The sequence below is a fragment of the Alexandromys fortis genome, unplaced genomic scaffold (genome assembly GCF_014885135.2).
Source record: "Alexandromys fortis isolate MF-2015 unplaced genomic scaffold, M_Fortis_MF-2015_v1.1 scaffold_53, whole genome shotgun sequence".
Lineage (NCBI taxonomy): Eukaryota > Metazoa > Chordata > Mammalia > Rodentia > Cricetidae > Alexandromys > Alexandromys fortis.
Genome location: NW_026067939.1, coordinates 1,743,957 through 1,762,284, shown reverse-complemented (window position 1 = coordinate 1,762,284; position 18,328 = coordinate 1,743,957). Strand labels below are relative to the sequence as shown.

At 38.8% G+C, this 18,328-nt stretch overlaps 1 protein-coding gene across 2 annotated transcripts in view; it reads left to right on the top strand.

Moving 5' to 3' along the window:
- The first annotated feature begins 1,569 nt into the window (after window positions 1-1,569).
- Dhx36 (DEAH-box helicase 36) overlaps window positions 1,570-18,328 on the top strand; it is a 32,978-nt gene continuing 16,219 nt past the window's right edge. For both annotated transcript variants that reach the window (XR_007592736.1, XM_050147410.1), the window contains exons 1-13: window positions 1,570-1,873; window positions 4,137-4,261; window positions 5,156-5,390; window positions 8,324-8,362; window positions 9,644-9,814; window positions 10,868-10,947; window positions 11,732-11,806; window positions 12,065-12,231; window positions 13,584-13,665; window positions 16,468-16,608; window positions 16,859-16,961; window positions 17,296-17,383; window positions 18,204-18,259. Coding sequence is in view for 1 of the 2 variants with exons in the window: in XM_050147410.1 (XP_050003367.1) it covers window positions 1,643-1,873; window positions 4,137-4,261; window positions 5,156-5,390; window positions 8,324-8,362; window positions 9,644-9,814; window positions 10,868-10,947; window positions 11,732-11,806; window positions 12,065-12,231; window positions 13,584-13,665; window positions 16,468-16,608; window positions 16,859-16,961; window positions 17,296-17,383; window positions 18,204-18,259 (1,593 nt within the window). In the remaining variant the exon portion in view is untranslated. The remainder of the gene's footprint in view (window positions 1,874-4,136; window positions 4,262-5,155; window positions 5,391-8,323; window positions 8,363-9,643; window positions 9,815-10,867; window positions 10,948-11,731; window positions 11,807-12,064; window positions 12,232-13,583; window positions 13,666-16,467; window positions 16,609-16,858; window positions 16,962-17,295; window positions 17,384-18,203; window positions 18,260-18,328) is intronic.

Genomic DNA, 18,328 nt, shown 5'->3' with positions numbered 1-18,328 from the left:
CCCTCCTCCAATCCACTAGCAATGTCTATTCTATTTTCCCTTTACAGTGAGCTTCATGAAGCCTCCCTTGACCTCTCCTTGTTATTTAGCTTCTTTGGCTCTGAGGGCTGTAGCATTTAACTTACAGCTAATACTCATTTATGAGTGAGAACATATCACGTTTGTCTTTCAGAGTCTGAGTTACCTCACTCAGGAATTCTTTTCTAGTTACATCCATTTACCAGAAAGTTTCTTGATGTCATTGCTTTTAACAGCTGAGTACTACCCTTTTGTATAAATGTACAACATTTTCTTTATCAATTTTTCAGATGAGGGCCATCTAGGTTGTTACCAGTTTCTGGCTATTGTTGGCATCTGGATCCTTCCACATCACTCATCAATCAAGAAAATGCATCACAGTCTTGCCTACTGGCCAATCTGAAGAGCGCATTTTCTCTGCTGAGGTTCCCACTTCTCAAATACTCTAACTTGTATCAGGTTGACCCAAAACTGCCTAGTACAAATTGTAACAACACTGCAAAACTTTCCTCAACTCTTAAACAGTTCAGAAAGGATCCAGATGCTCCTCTATAGTACACAGGAGATAAAAGGTCAAGAGTTGTTGTTTGGTGGCACAGGGATTACTGGGATGGATCCAAGGACCCATAAAGCTGACGTCAACTGAAATTTCTGCTGGTAAGACAACCAGGAATGACAGCCATCAGAACACCTGTTGATGATACAAGGTTGAATTAACTGCACACATTCATCAGACTGCCATAGTCTGATTTTATCAGTGAGCCCAAATATGATATCAAACCAGCAACTCTTAGAAATAAAACACACAAGCAAGGACTATTTGCTGCAGTAACAAATCTCCCAGCTCTCTTGCATAAACCCTTATCTTAAAAAGAAGGAAAAGCCTAACAGAGTAAAATCTCATAATGACCTGAAAGAAGAAAATTAAGGGCTCTGATTTTCAAGGAGAATGTTAGCAATAAGCCCTATTCCTGGGCCTTAATATCGATGTGAAAATGGGCCAATGTGTTGATATAAAGATTATGGAACATTCCAGATTTCCGGACAACAACTAAACTACGTAGTATCCCATTATTATTACCGCACCCTGTGGTTCTGTGCGGCTCCCTCTTGCTACATTCTAATTAGTGAGCAGAGTAAAGGATGCGGAGGTTGGGTGTTTACGGAAGCTGTTTACTGTCAGTACTGAAGATTCTTTAAAGGTAGATCCCTAAAAGAGGTGCCAGGCAGTTTGAAGAGCGTACACATTGGGCCAGGCTTTCGTGGTGTATGTATTTACTCTCCATGGCTTTGAAAACAAATTCTTCGTTTTAACCAAAGGAATGTAAATTCACAAAAATTTCCACACTTTTCCAGTCTAGGTTAAAAACCTTGCCGTACCGGAGCCGCTCTCCTCGCGGTATCACCCAAGGGGACCCCGCAGACACAACTTCAACCTGAGCCACATTCTCAGCATCATGCGCCCGTGACGCCACCGGAAATGCCTGCTTGTGACACTCAAAGGACCGCCCTCTCGCGCTGGGCGCCGGAAGCCAAGCCGACGCGGATGTGCGCCCGCTTCCGGGCCCGGACGCCATTTTCAGCGGTTGATTTTTTGCTTAGACTCGAGTGGTCGTCCGGGACAATGAGCTACGACTACCACCAGAGCTGGAGCCGCGACGCGGGGCCGCGGGGCTCCGGCCCGGGCTCTGGCGGCGGCGGCGGAGGGAACCGAGGCCCGGGCGGCGGCGGCGGAGGAGGCGGAGGTGGCCGCGGGGGTCGGGGACGGCATCCCGGACACCTGAAGGGTCGCGAGATCGGCCTCTGGTACGCCAGGAAGCAGACGCAGAAGAACAAGGAGGTCGAGAGGCAGGAGGTATGGAGGGCGAGGCGGGACGCGCCGGCGCCGGCGTCGGCTCGAGCTCGGTGCAGCCTCGGCCGAGCCTGTGGTAACGGGCTGCGCGTCCTAACGCAAGCCATCCCTGCTGCAGCCCCCGTGCATGCTCTGCTTGCGGACTTGAGAACTGGAGGTGAATGCCTAATTCAGATTCCAGCCCAAGCAGACTTTTTTTGTTTTAGTAATGTCATCTTTTCCTTTCGAAAACTTATTGCCACTTTTAAGTTCTTTGTCTGGAGCAGCCATCGAAAGCAGTAACACCCTGTCACAAATAGTTTAGCTAATAGTTTTAGTATTAAAGTGAATCACGTGCTCGACTCTTTTTCCTTTCTCCCTTTCGTTTCTGCATCTGAATTTTCTGTTGAGTAGTAGCTCAACAGAAACTTATCATGCCTGCAGGGAAGACTCTATAGGGCCGCATTTGGCTAATCTCATCAGGGGATTGGCAGTTTGATTTGTGTCATGAAGATCTGTAGTATAGAAAACATCATGCTTTTTTAAATGACCCATTCTAATGAAAAATAAATCATTGCCCAACAGCTTTCGGGATGACATTTTAGTGACTTGATGAAAAGTGCCTTGTATAATACATCGGAAATGTAATTCAAACACAGACCAGTTTTTTTCATTTTCTCCTTAACCACTTCGTCTTGTTCTCTGAAGCCATGCTCTTGTGCTCATGCTCGCTGGCATTTTCTGGGAATCTGGGTTTAACATCCGTGAGTTAATGGTTCTGAGCTCAAGCCCTGAATCTGAGATAATTCTACTCTTCATTAAGTTTTATACTGTTTTATTCTCTAAAATACGTCATTGAATTATCGTTAAGTGTGTTTTTCAGTTGTGCAATTTTCCCTTTCACCACTCAGCTCGTTATGGTTGTAACCTAGAATTTCCACTTCTTTACATTAAAAAAAAAAAGCCTCTACTTAAAAAAATGAAAGCATTCCACTGCAGCCTCATTGTTCCTTCAATGTCTATGCATAGGAAACTCAGTTTTTCTGAGCTGGTATCTTAGTCACTATGTTCATAATATAGCAAACCTGATTTACAGAGATAAGTGTGTTAGGGGACTTAGAAGACAAGGTTATTATATGGAGAATATGGACTGTCTATTCAAATGAGAGAATTTTAAAAGACAGAGTTTGATGGTGTAAGGCATACAATGAGGATTTCAGGATTGCTCTGATAACCTAGAGCAGTGGTTCTCAACCTTCCTAATGCTTTGACCCTTTAATGCCATTTCTCATGTTGTGGTAACCCCCAAACTATAAAATTATTTTTGTTGCTATTTCATGACTAATTTTGCTGCTGTTGTGAATCATAATGTAAATATCTTTTCTGATGGTCTTAGGTGACCCCTGTGAAAGGGCCTTTGGACCCCAAGGGTCAGAACCCATTGGTTGAGAACCACTGACCTAGGAAATCTTTGACTAGAGTTAGCATTTGGCAATGCAAGGATCCATGGATTCTTTTGAAGTGAGGGTACACTATGAAAAGAACACCTAGTTTCTGAAGTTCACAGATTATATTTCTCAAACTTGAATATGTGTGGGATTCACCTGGTACCTTGTCAATGTCTATGACTGAGACCAGACTTGAGAGAGTCTCCTTTGCTAACAGGCTTCCAGATGATGCGGTGCTACTGCCTGTAAAAGGGGCAGAAAAAGTCTGGAAGAAAAGATGAAAGGCGGACTAGCCAGAGGAGGGAAGAAGAGTGTATAAGTTGGTCGTGGCAGGCAGTGCATGGCTGTCATAAAGATCTTGATAAAAGCAGCTATGGAGACGGGTTAGTAAAACACTGCAGTAGGGTGTCGAGAAATGGAAGGATGAAGAAATGGAGCATTTGGCAGCAGGTTTGTTGGGAAGAAACAAAACTAGATCATAGGGTAGAAAAATTGAAGGAATTCTTTTACTTTGTATCTTGGTGAAGAGATTGGGCATTAATGACCACTTATTTTCTGTTTGGGACTGAGGGCATGAGACCAGCATGCTCTTCTCGGTGGCCATCTTTAGAGCTGATTTAGTAGACATGTGTAAACTAAGAGGCCTAGAAGGGCACACAAATATTGCCATGAATCTGACTTACGGAGTGAGATTAGGTTAGCGGGTAAGCGTAGGTCACTAACTTTCTTATATGTATTTGAATATAACATTACTTTGCCTTTATCTTTTCATTTTAGATGTAAAGTAATTTTATGCATGTTTACATTAACAGATAACAATTTTCTTTTTTATAAAACAGAGAGCCGTGGTACACATGGATCAACGACGAGAAGAGCAAATTGTGCAGCTGTTGAATTCTGTCCAAGCTAAGAATGATAAAGAGTCAGAAGCACAGATATCCTGGTTTGCTCCTGAGGATCATGGGTAAATAGAAAATATTCTCATAAAGAATATCAAAAAGGAAAAGTTTTGTTGTAGCATTGACTAGACAAAACACAAACAAAAAAAGACAAGACTTCCATTTTTAGTCTTTTCAGAAGTTAGAATTAGTTTTCAAGAATCTTTTTTAAGTGGTGCAAATAGATTTGAAGAAAGAAAAATGCATTTTATTTTTTTGAGGCAGGCTTTTTCTGTGGCCCTGGCTGTCCTGGAACTCACTCTGTAGAGCAGGGTGGGCTTGAACGCAGAGATCATATGCCTCTTCCTACTGAGTGCTGGGATTAAAAGTGTGCGCCACCACACTTGACTCTAAGAGAAATTTTAGATATTGTGTTCCCTATGTGTCAAGAGTGTTCACTCCGTGTGAGATATTGACTATTGTGTTACCCGCCTATCATCTTCTCTTTCCAGAAGTCTTCTGTGGGGCAGGTCTACATAAAGTTAAATTGCTGCTGTTTCAGAAGGCTGCAAAAGCCATGTTGTTTGTTGGAAAAATTAGAAGTGTTTGGGGACTATGTAATGTAGCTTCCCATTTAGATCTCAGGAAGAGCAGCAGCAGAAAAAGAAGTTGTCAAATAAACCAAATCCTTGAAAAATCAAGAGAAGCAAAACAGTAGAAAGGGCCGCAAAGGATGAATGGCTGTTGTGTGGATTTTAATTTCTCAAGTACCACAGGGAATTAATTATCTGTGATAATCCATGTAAAAATGGGGGAAAGTCTGAATGTGCTGTAAGAATCTAAGCGTAGTTCATAACTGCATTGTGTTGCTTTCAGTGCTGGAGATTTTGAAGTATTTGGAGAATATAGTGCTTTGTTTTGTTCCAGTCCCTGAAGTAGCTCTTCATCTGGTCCTTCTGCTCTTCATTCTGTGGTTATAGGTATGGTACTGAAGTGTCTTCAGAGAAAAAAAATAACTCAGAGAAGAAATTAGACAACCAGGAAAAGAAATCGCTAAACCAAGAAAAAAAGACTTTTAGGATCACAGACAAATCATACATTGACCGAGATTCTGAGTACTTACTGCAAGAAAATGAGCCAAATGGAGGCTTAGACCAGCAATTATTAGAAGATTTACAAAAGAAAAAATCTGACCCTCGGTATATAGAGATGCAGGTAATGGGAAGCAAGCGGTGAGAAGTCAGTCATTCTTCTCCCTACCTTGGGAGAAGTGGGCTTATGGTCGAAGGCTAGTGCCTGGTATGGTTGAGTGCGATTCCTCAAAGACACCTCCCTCTGTGAGCGGACTTTCTTGGGTGGCAGAGAAAAGCTGGGTGAAAATTCCATACAACCTAGTCTGTATCGTATTTACACAGATGCATATGTGTTGAGAAGAATTGCTTGAGATTGCTAATGCCTTTGGGAACACAGTTTTCTAGGCCAATCTAGTAAGAAATTGTGAGTCCAGCCAGATTGTCAGAATTATGAAGTTTCTTTCAGCTCAGGACTCCTCCTTTTACAGATGATAAATTTTAAAATTTCCAAAGCTAGATGATCCATCTTATGTTTGCCAGCATTTAAGTGTGCTGCTGCAACAAGGGCTGAAGTTGTACAAATTATTGTGTCGACAAGCTGTTTAAAGTCCCCTTCAATCCAAACGTAAAATTATATAATTTGTGGGTGTTCTAGATGTATATGTGATAATATTCAAACGTGCACACATGCGTATTTAGAGGAATATCCAGGTTATTTTGGGATCCATATCTTATAAGTGCATATTGCTATTTTTGAGAAGGCACACTATCCAATCTGTGAGAAAGTATTAACCCATTGGCTGCATTGATAGAGGTTGAGTTTCCTATTAGAATAAGATAAGCTGAGGTTGGCCAGGGTCTAAATTGTGTAGCTGTTTGATGCCCATTATTTGGAGCAATTTGATTTGGACACTGGTGAGACTTACGAGGTGAATTATTTCAGAATCATTTGGCAGAGAGAACTTTTACATTATGAACAAAGAATTAATTGCTGTCTCTCTTTGCTTTGTATAAGGTGCAAAATTCAGATGGGTGACTGTTCGAGCCTCAAAAAAATGAATCTTCCTCTTTCTCAGTTACTAGTAAATGTTTTATTTCTATTAGAAAATTAACTATATTTAAAATTCAGCTTTTTTGTTCATATGTATATGTGTGCATATGGAGGCCCCGAAGTGTCAGTCCTTAGAATCACCCACCTTGGGTGTTTTTTGTTTTTTGAGAGAGGGTCTCTGTAACGCTCACAGAGATCCGCCTGCCTCTGGCTCTCCAGGGCTCGGATTAAAGGTGTGCGCCACCATGTGTGGTGTCATCTTGGCCTTTTTGGAAAAGGTCTCCCAGTCTTTTGGAATTCGTTAAGTAAGCTAGATTGGTTGGCCAGCAAGCGCAGTGATCTGCTTGTTCTTGCTTCCCTAATGTTAGCACACTACACCTGGCTCTTGTTCCAAATGTTGGTTTTGGTGAATAAACTTAGTTTTCATGATGGCAAGGCAAGCAAGCACTTTATTGATATTGGAGTTATCTCACTATTTCTAAAAATGTTCTGAAGATTTATTTCTTGAGAGAGAGACAAGGCTGTGTGTGTGTGTGTGTGTGTGTGTGTGTGTGTATGTGTGTGTGTGTAGGCTGCCGCAGAGGTGGTGTGGCAAATGTGCTTGTGAGTGCAGGTGCCCATGGAGGCTAAAAGAGGGCATTGTATTCTCTTGAGCTGAAGTGACTGCTAGCTGCTGGTCAACACATGGGTGCTTGAAACTGAATTCAGGTCCTCTGGAAGAACAGGAAACTTTCTTAATGGGTGAGCAAAACCTTACCCCCCAAAACCACTTTAATCATTCTTGATAATACACACTGTGTTTCTGTGTGTGTGTGTGTGTGTGTGTGTGCGTAGGTATGTACTTGTGGAGGACAGATGTTGATGGATGTAGGGTACATTCTGCCTTAATTTCTGAGACAGGCTCTCTGACTGAACCTGACACTCATTACAGAAAAGAATTGACCATTGTAGTTTAAAGGCTGTGTAATAGTTTGTACATTAAGGTGACTTCATTTGATGTCATTGATTATTAGGATTTTTTGATATTATAAAATAATTTTTAAATAACTTAAAAGTTGTAAAAGAAAAAAATTTTAAAAAGATTGTAAAAGAAAAGATGAAGATATATGTAATGATTTTTGTAAATTTTAATCCTAAATCCATCACATTGACTGTCTTATTTACGGTTTTGAGAAAAATAACCTTACTACAAACAAGTGTGGTAATAATGTCCTTGATTACCTAGAATAGTTCCAATTTTTAATTTTCATGTATTAATACTTGTTTTTAAATTAAAAGTTATTTTGTTTTTCAGGAAGACAGATGTTAAAACTGCCTTGTTTCTATGCTGCTGAGGATTGTTTTCTTAACACAGGATGGAGCTAATTGAATATAAATTCTAATACTCATTAGTATATGTCCAGGGTTCCAGAATAGCTTTAAACATTCTCAAGGAAGTTCACATCAGTCAAATAATTTGCTCTCTTTATATAACATTTGTAATCTACCAAATTGTAAATTTGGTAAGAAGCTGTGTGAGTCAAAAACTGTTACTTATATATATGTGTGTGTGTGTGTGTGTGTGTGTGTGTGTGTAAAGATTTATCAAAGAGCTCTGTGTCAACCCTGTGAAATAAAACCCATGAGGTGTTGATGCCCAGAAATTGACTAATAAGAATTTTAGTACTGAAATGATAAACTAAATTTTCTATAATTGTCAGATCTGCTCCAGTGCCTATTGCATTAATAAGTGGTGTATGAATGACTAGGGAAAGGAGTGATGTAGAAACCAAATCTGTGCTGATTATCTAGAATAAAAATAGAATAAAGTGATAGAAGAATTTAGAGGTTGTTATTGTATTACCAGGTGATGGGTCACTTGGCATTCTCTAACCTAGAATAACACACTTCTAGTAAGCGTCTTGTAGTTAATTCTTTTTGTGCACTATGACATAGTGGAAAATTCTTTGTCTAACACATTTATCTATGATCTAATTATAATTTGATGATGTTTATTCTGAGAATGGTTTTTGTTTAAATTTCAGCATTTCAGAAAAAAGCTGCCTTCATATGGAATGCAAAAGGTAAAAATGCTTTATGCTCTTTGGTTTTCCCGAAAGTTTAACGTATTTTTTAAAAGAAGGTCCAGATTGTGAAGAAACAAGAGTTAGTGAACCTTCTCCTGTAGGGATGTTAACTGAATGCTTTAGAGTTCTTAAAAATGTATGAAGCAGTCTTCTGATATTTTTGTCCAAAGACTTAAATTCTAAAAGTAGAATTTCCATATGTGTCTCTGAAAGATTATGTTGCTCTTAACTCAAGACCACGCTCTTGAATTAAAAATAAGGAACTACTGAGAATAGTGTTATTAATGGATGGGTCCCATTCATCACATACTCCCTATATAGAATAACATAGTCCTTTATCTGGCTCTGTCCTCCCAATCTTACTTATTTTTCTTTTTCTTTGCTTTTCATAGCACTTATTACACCTGACATCTGTGTGTTCCCTTCCTAGTCTAATGTAAGTTCTTGAGGTCAGGGTCTGTTTCGTTTGTTCTGTATCTTAACTTGGAACAACACTTGCCGATACATTGGCAACCAGAAGCTATCTGTTGAATGAGTGAGTTACATTCCTCTTCAGTGTTTGGGATATTTGGGTACCACAACCTGAGATGTTCAAGTCCTTATTAATGGTGTTCTATTTTCATAGAAGCTGTACATGTTCCCCCACATAGTTTGAGTCATCTCTAGGTTCCCACAGCACCTCTAGTAATGTATGGAAGTGCTGTATAGTTAAGTACTGTATTGTTTAGGGAGTTATGGCAAGTTCAGTGTAGGTGTAATTGTTTGTTCAAAAACTTTTCATCTGCGCTTTAGTTCTCCATGTCTAGAAGCCATGGATGGATTTTGAGGATCAAATGTTTACCAGCTGTTTTAGTGTTTAAACTTGAAATGTTACACATTGTTAGAATAGATAGGAAAAATTTAAATGTAAGTTTTATATTAAAATACATAACTTTTTTTTTGTTGTTGTTTCTCTGTAGCTTTGGAGCCTGCCCTAGAACTAGACCAGGCTGGCCTTGAACTCACAGAGATCCGCCTGAGGGCTGGGTTAAAGGTGCAGGGCAAAATACATAACATTCTTGAAGCAGCAGGGTGATTGTTTTGTTAATATAGTGAATTGTTAGTATGAACATTATTAGTGTGTATCTAAAAGTTTTAAGATATCATTTCCTCTAAGATTTATATGTGTAATTTACTATATAATTAGTCTTTATTTACCTTTAGTTGGAAAGAACTTGAAATATTTTTTCAGATTGAAGTTAAAGCGCTGTTCTTCACTTATTTTCTCTTTTGAACTAGGAGCTGGTAAATTTAATCAATAGCCATCAGGTAACAGTAATAAGTGGTGAAACCGGCTGTGGCAAAACCACTCAGGTTACGCAATTCATCTTGGATGACTACATTGAAAGAGGAAAAGGGTCTGCCTGCAGAATAGTGTGTACTCAGCCGAGAAGAATTAGTGCCATTTCAGTAAGTAAACTGTTACTCACTTGTGAAAATTCTTTCTCTCCTCTCCAAGGAATTTTGATTGAACCTAACTGGTTTTTAAGATTTGCAGTGATTCTTTATTATACTTAGGAATTGTCCCTATGAGAGCAAATGCTTAATTGGCAAATATTTGATAATACCTGAAAAGTGGATTATGTCTCCTCCATCAACAGTAGATGCTTGCGCACTCAAGATTAATTAGTTCCAGTACAAATCTAAAAACTGAAAAGCCAATAAAATGTTTATAGAATTGACAAGAAGCTGTAGTCTTTTTCGTGGGCTTCTGTAACTTCTGCCACTAGGCTTACTGAGTGTTCTTTCAGTGATCTGTCCTTTAGTGTTTGAGTACAGGAATAATAGTGACCTTTGAAGCCTTAGTTAGTACTTGAAGCTGTATTTTATAGACCCTGAGTTTTGAATGAAGCTCCTCAGAGGAAGCATATGAGGGTAAAAATAAGATACTGTTTCAGATGTTTCCTTTTGCTGTAGTGGTTTAGAACAGATAATCTGTTAGCCTACCATTGCAAGGAGTGAAAGAGTCACCAATGATTATAATTAAATTTCACTTTCCATTTTGATTTGATATTTGTATTTGCCTTCGAAAACAGGCAGCCAAGGAGTTAGACACCAGTCTCTGCTACACATAAGTAGTAGATGAGAAATTATTAATATGTACTTAATTTCAAATTGCAGTTTTCAAGTTTGGACTATGGTCTCTAACTACTGCAGAAAAGTCAAAAAGAGTAATTAGTCAGAGAGTCTCATGGAAAGATGTTGTGGAAATAATGATGAAATAAGAAAGAATTTAGTCCTGAAGGTCTTTATTCGGATAAATGAGGAACAAAAGAAGCTGGTATTGTTCCATCCTCAAAGAAAACACCACATAGTTTTAGGTAACTCAGACATCAGTGAGTGTCTAGTTTCTTACCTCATTTGAAAATCAACTACTTTTTAAAACTTCAGATTGTTATGACAGTTAAGTGCCTTTGTCTAAAGGAATTTGTATTTTATTTACAACTATGTTTCAAATTAAAGGTTGCTGAGCGAGTAGCTGCAGAAAGGGCAGAGTCTTGCGGCAGTGGTAATAGTACTGGATACCAGATTCGTCTCCAAAGGTAAACAGTGTTCACTTTGGTTCACTTTTTGTATGCAGGTAGATTTTTGTGAAACATTGGATCAGGAGATTTTTCCCCCTTATGTTGATTCTTGTTTTTAGAATTAACATATATTTTATATACTTTAAATTATGTTTATTTGTGTCTGCGTGCATGTGTATATGTATGTGCGTTCCTTCAATCCTAGCACTCGGGAAGCAGAACTCTGTGAGTTCGAGGCTAGCCTGGTCTACAAGGGCTAGTTCCAGGACAGGCTCCAAAGCTACAGAGAAAGCCTGTCTCGAAAACCAAAAATACCAAAAATTACAAAAGCAGAAATGTGCTTTCCTATTATAGAATGACTGAAAATGAGTTTTAGTAGCAGATCATTATTCCTGTTAAATGGGTGTCTTGTACCTGTTGATCCCACTTATCTACTTGATAGAGTCTATTTAATAGATTCTATTTAATGATATCTGTCATTAACTTCATTGTCTATTTCTGCTAAGTTTGAACTCCTTTTCTGGAGCTCAGGTTGATCTGTTCAAGTGAACAGATTTCTATTTACCAAACTAGAATCTTAGGGGATCCATAAATTCATTCAATCTTTAATTGTTAAAGGTTGCACCTGTAAAACAAATAATTTTAGTGTCAAAGTAAACTTAAGGGTAGTATTTCTCATTACTTCATGGTGGTTCATGCTATTATAATTAAAAGCTAAGTATAAAGATTTCTCAAACTTTTGTGGAAGTCAGTACTTCCTTAAAGAAAACCAATAATTAATAATGTGTATTTTCATTTACAGTCGGTTGCCAAGGAAACAAGGTTCTATCTTATACTGCACAACAGGAATCATTCTTCAGTGGCTCCAGTCAGACTCGTGAGTATGTTTCGGTAAAGAAGTAAAAAACATAGCATAGAGCTGAGTATGATAGCTTATGCTTTTGACCCTGGGCTTGAGAGACAACTCAGAAATTCAAGTCCAGCCTCGGCTACATGAGACAGGCACCCCTCCCCAAAGTTATATAAATACCAACACTTCACAGATGTCCAGAGACGTAATTATTAAACAGGACTGTGTTGTTAAAAATGGTTTCCAGTTTTAAACTGAGTTACAAATTTCACATTTGTCTTCTAGGCGTTTGTCCAGTGTTAGCCATATTGTACTTGATGAAATTCATGAACGGAATCTACAGTCAGATGTTCTAATGACTGTCATTAAAGATCTTCTCAATTTTCGATCCGACCTGAAAGTAATATTGATGAGTGCAACACTGAATGCTGAGAAATTTTCAGAATATTTTGGTGAGTAAAATTTGATAATTATCCTAGAAAAGGTATCCCAAAACCAGTAAATAAACTTCAGAACAACAGCAACGAAATATATACAGTACTAAATGTAATAAAATTGAGTGTCCACTAATTTATTGTATTTTAACTGTGTTCTAGTTTCCTAGATAAAAGACCCAAGCCTGCTGTTTTAAGTGGTAGCATCCCTTCTCTCCCACTCTGAAGATAGCTAGTTTCTTGGTGCTGCCACCAGACAGTGATGTGGCATCACTGAAATCAAACCACAGGAATGACATTTTTATGTTCTCTCTCTGTGTGCATGCAGATCTTCTGTAGCATTTATGTTTTGTCACAGGCTTGGCTGACAGTTTGCTAGTGTCAGTGCTCACTCAGAGAGCGATGTCAGTGTGCCACGTAGTAGTGAGCTATGTTTTCACTGTTTCTTGGGAAATCTTACGGTAGGTACTAGTATTGCCTCAGTTTTGCAAATGACAGTGCAGCCTCAACTGTTAAGTGACTTATCCCAGGTTGCATAATTAACAGGGATTGTCATTTCATAGTTAACAGAGACTCAGAAGCTAGATCTGACTGCTTGGGAAAGTACATTGTGTTGAATTATTCCTCAGTGTCTGTCTTTCTCATAACGGTAACAGAGATACTTGGGGGAAGGACAAGAAATTGAAATGGTAGTATCAACACAGTTGTTTTCAGTCTTTAAGAATGCCTATAGAATATAACCCAGCTCACTCTTCATAACATGATGCTCTAGCTGGGGAAGGTCTTGTCTTTCTGGTTGTTAATAAGGACTTGATAGGAATAACTCAGTTTTATGCAGGTGAGATACAGAGCAGGGGCAGTAGCTCAGGCCTTCTGACCTCCCGTGCTGCTCGGTGTTTGTTTATTGTGTACTTGAATTGCTTGTTATGAGAGACAAAAAGGATTTTAATGGCAGAGATAATCTGTTAGTGACCTTAAGATGGAAACATTTCAACATTTGATTAGTTCCTGCTTTAACTTTCTATCAACACCCATTCTGGCTGCCACAGAGAACAATGCTTTTTAATCTTGTTTGTCAGTTTAACTAAGACTCATCATTTTGCGATCTTGAATAATAGATTTTTAATGTATTTTGAGTTCAATCTAAAATGGCTCTAATATTCAGTTCTTACAACTATGAGCGCTTTATCCAGTTTGTAGACGTAAAATAACTCAAAAACTAGACTTTTAAAAGTCAGGTGGGAAAGTAGAAGATGTAGCACTGTACTGTTTCTTGGGTTAAGAATATTCTGTCTTAGTTATAGTGTGTTGATTTTTACTTTTGAACATTGAATACAAAGTCATGGTTATGTTTTTGTCTGCCCTTGTAGGTAACTGTCCGATGATACATATACCTGGTTTTACTTTTCCAGTTGTGGAATATCTTTTGGAAGATATCATTGAAAAAATAAGGTAAATATTAGGCAGTAAAATCAGTTAAAAAGTACTAATATATCACTCTGCTTGTCTCAGATTTATTCTTTTTTTTCTCACTTTTATTTAAAAAAAAAAAGAAAACAAATTATCTTATCTTTTCATTTTACATACAATCCCAGTTCCCACTCCCTCCCCTACTTCCATCCCCTTCACCTCCCCCTTCCCCGTCCACTCCTCAGAGTAAGGCACAAGGCCCTCCCCACTATATCCAGCCTGTATCCATCTAAAGAGGATGGGGTCCAAAAACCAGTACTAGCAGCAGGGACAAATTCTGGTGCCACTGCCAGTAGCCCTGCCATCTGCCCTAGCCATACAACTGTCATCCATATTCAGAGGGTCTAGCTTGGTCTTATACTGGTTCCTCCCTGTCTGGTCGGAGTTGATGAGCTCCCATTATCTCAGGTAAGCTGTTTCAGTGGGTGTACCCATCATGGTCTTAACCTCTTTGCTCATATTTTCGCTCCTCCCACTCTTCAGCTGGACTTTGGGAGCTCAGCCCAGTGCTTCGCCACAGGGCTCTGCCCGTCTCCATCAGTTGCTAGATGAAGGTTCTATGGTGATGTTTAAGATAGTCATCAATCTGACTACAGGGCAAGGCCATTTTGGGTACCCTCTCCACTGCCACGGACCGTCCCTCTTGGAGACCGCTATCCACAGGAGAACAGGGTGAAGGATAGGATAGCCAGGATACGACGCAAGGGAATGACAGACAGACACACTGGTAGTGAGAATCTGCTGCAATTTTACTTCTGTAAAGCTTCAGTTTTTGTACAAAACAGATCAAAGAACTTGGCAGGTTCATTACATCACCCCACTCAGGGTTCCAGACATAAATCAAGGCTAAGCATAATCAAAATAGAGCTCCTTCTACCTGCTCCTGGGCTCAAGATGTTGGCAAGGACTTTTAGTTTTGTTTTGTCTCTTAGAACTCTGTCTCACACCATTATTTACTTTCTACCGTGGGAGACTAGTTCTCAGGGTCCTGTGTTTAGCTTTCCATCTATATAGTTTTTATTCTTTGCTCCTTATCCCCTAATAGTTTTCTCATGATAGTTCCTATACCAATATATTAAAACTGGTCTCATGTTATCAATAATTTTCTTTCTTTCCTTCTTACTATAAAGACACCAGGGCTTCTGGGATCTAGCTAATCTTTCCATAAAGGGGAATTTTCTCTAACTCTCCTTTTCTCTCTAAATCTGATTCACTATGATGATTCCCTCATAACATATCAACTTTAGCCGTTTCTGTTTCATAAATAATAAAGTTTCCCAGGCTCATGTGGCTTGGGGCATACTTCAGTTCCTCAAGGACTGCTTTATTGAACGGTGGAGCCGAGCCAAGGACGTACTTTGATCTCTTGGTAAGCGGTCAGCTGCAAACAGGAAAATTGAGAAATACAGAGAAAGATCAGGCAAGGTGTTAGGAGGGCTCGCTCTCAAGGCCATCTCCAGATACGAGATTTGCCTAGGGCATCAGGTCCTCTCTGGACTGCTGATTGCCAGGGGGACCACCTGGGGCTTCGCTCCAAGAAGCTCTAACCCCAATCCTTCAGCAGGCAAAAGCCAGCGCAGAGGCATTTTGTCACTACACGGCAGTCACTGCTGTGGACGTGGCACTCCACTATTGCTTAGGGTCTTAGCTGGGGTCATCCTTGTGGATTCCTGGAAATTTCTCTAGAGCCAGGTTTCTTGCTAGCCCCATAATGGCTCCCTCAATCAAAATATCTTTTTCCTTGCTCTCCGTCTCTGTCCTTTCCCTATCTTGACTATCCTGTTCCCTCAAGTTCTCCTCTCTCCTCCTTTTCCCCTTTCACCGTCCCTTTCCCCCACACCCCATGCTTCCAATTTTGTCAGGCGACCTTGTTTATTTCCCCTTTCTAGGTGGATCTATATATCTTTTCCTTAGGGTTCACCTTGTTACTTAGCATCTCTAGGGTCATAGGCTATAGTGTCGCCACCTCTTTCATGAGTTCCATTTTGGGATTTTCATCTCCCTGATAGATTTTGTGACTTAAATGTCATGTGAGACATTTACTCTGTCTGAGACAGATGTTCTTTTGATACTGAATTTAGACTCCATTCACCCTCCCGGTTCCAGTCTAGATGCTATCCTTTAAATTCTGAGACCCTTGGGGTTAAAGTAGCTTTAGTTTTCCTTTGTCTCTTCCCACCCTCTTTCTCAGAGCTCACAATGCAAGTGAATAATTCTTGGACACATGTACCTCTTTCGTTTTGAAAACTACGCCTGCAGTCTGCATCTCCCCTTCGCTGTCACGTGACAGCAGAACTGCAGTGCTGGCATGTGTCTGATACTCCTGGAGTATCTCATTGAAATCCTTGGGCTGAAGTCATGCATTTAGAAATCTTATTTTATATGTGTTACAAGGGATCTTATGCACAGTTTGGTTTGAAAAAACTTTCAGAGTCCAAATTATTCTCTGAAGCTGTCATTAGGTCTTTCTTTGGACTTTCTATTTAAAAATTGTATTTTGGAGCAAACTTAAAACTAAAGATAAAAGGTAGCTCAGAAATCATTTTTCATTTAGATTGTTGAGCTCGCTTATAGAACTTATGTGCTTTAACAGGGAATACTTTTTATCTTAAATGTGAAGTTTTATGTATTAATACTTAAATTAATATTTTGGGTAACATTTGCTGGAAAATATAGCGACAATGTTCTTTAGAATCTGGTTTGAAATCTCCAATGTAAAAGCAGGTATACTTAAAGCCATAATGTTTTAAATGTAGGAAGATACATACTACTCTTTTATTTTAGATATGTTCCAGAACAAAAAGAACATAGATCCCAGTTCAAGAGGGGTTTCATGCAGGGTCATGTAAATAGACAAGAAAAGGAGGAAAAAGAAGCAATCTATAAAGAACGCTGGCCAGCGTATATAAAGGAGCTGCGAACAAGGTGAGCATGTACTTGAGGTTAGAACACAGTGACTGAACAACTGAACCAACAATGTGCTTGAAGGGGAGAATTGCATTCCAGCTACACACTGCCAATTTGGCTTACCTGTTATTATCCCAGTAATTTTAATTTTCTCTTATCTGTAGATTGGTTGTTCATATGCAGACTGAGTTAATGTTAAGGTTTTATAGCTGATTAAGCTACAGAAAACTTGCCAAGCATGTCATGACTTTCTGTGTGATCTTGGTAGATACTCTGCAAGTACCGTAGATGTTTTGGAAAGGATGGATGATGATAAAGTTGATCTGAATTTGATTGCTGCCCTTATTCGATACATTGTTTTGGAAGAAGAGGTTAGTTTTGTTTAGTTTTTCTTCAAGTAATGCGGATTTTAATTTTATTAACATATCAAAGTCATGAAAACCTCACTTCTCACTTTCCTAAGTGCTTTTACAAAGTGGACTGGAAGGAAATCTCAAAATAACATATTTTAGGCATTTAACCTATTTAAAGAAAAGACTAAACATTATCTCTGGATTGTAAATCTGAGTTCTTAAGGGGATCTGTATTCATTTAAATAGCTAAAATTCTGAGCTGCTACAATTTTAGTGAGGATTTAAGTGTGCATAGAATTGTTATTGTGATTATTGATGAGGTCCTCTTAATAGTGATTTCCTGTCTATATAGGATGGTGCAATACTGGTCTTTCTACCAGGCTGGGACAATATCAGCACTTTACATGATCTCTTGATGTCACAAGTGATGTTTAAATCAGGTATTATATAAATGTATTATACTATAATTCCAACACTGCTACTTGAATTCATGTAATATGTGAAGAAGTTGTTACTTACGGGACTACATTAGTAAAGGATTTTGAGGATCTAAGGCCTGATGGATTTTTTTCATTTAAGAAACTGAATGTTTTCTAGAAGTTCTGAGTCATAAGTGAAGATGGGATACACAAATGGAAGCTTTTTAGTTTTATGAGAGTATTATTTTACCCTTTCTTTGAACTTCCTTAATAAGATTGAGCTTTAAAATTAAAATATTGGTATTTATGGACTTCAAATTTTCCCATCTCATTGGAGGTTTTATTAATAGGATACAATTAGTGGCCTTTCATGGGTGTGATTTAGGAAGCTGCCTCCCACCACTTAAAGAAATTCTAAGAATTTGGGCAGGGGCTGGAGTTATGGCTCAGTGGTTAAGAATGCTTGCTGCCTTTCCAGAGGGCCTGAGTTGAGTTCCCACCACTCCACATCAAGAACTGCCTGTAACGTCAGTTTGTCTTCTGGCCATCATAGGCATACATACAGACACACACTCAGGTTCATGTTAACAGCAAAGAAGCTTGTTTTGATCTTGAATTGATAAGCAAATGCTTATCAATAAGTAAATAGATTAACAAATGAAAATGTAGCTATGTTAACTGGAACTCATTGGAGCCCTCAGAAACCCATTGTAGAAAAGCTCAGTTTGACTATATGTAGAAATATAAATTTATAAGAACTGTGTGATTCAACAGCTAAATTTACTGTTTCATACATGTGCCATATGTTTAATGGAGCTTTAATTTACTTTTTAATTTTCAGATAAATTTCTTATTATACCTTTACATTCATTGATGCCTACAGTAAACCAGACACAGGTATGTTCTTCAATTTTTTTTTTTTTTTGTCTCGGATTGAGGCTAACTGTACAGTTACTGAGTTTTATT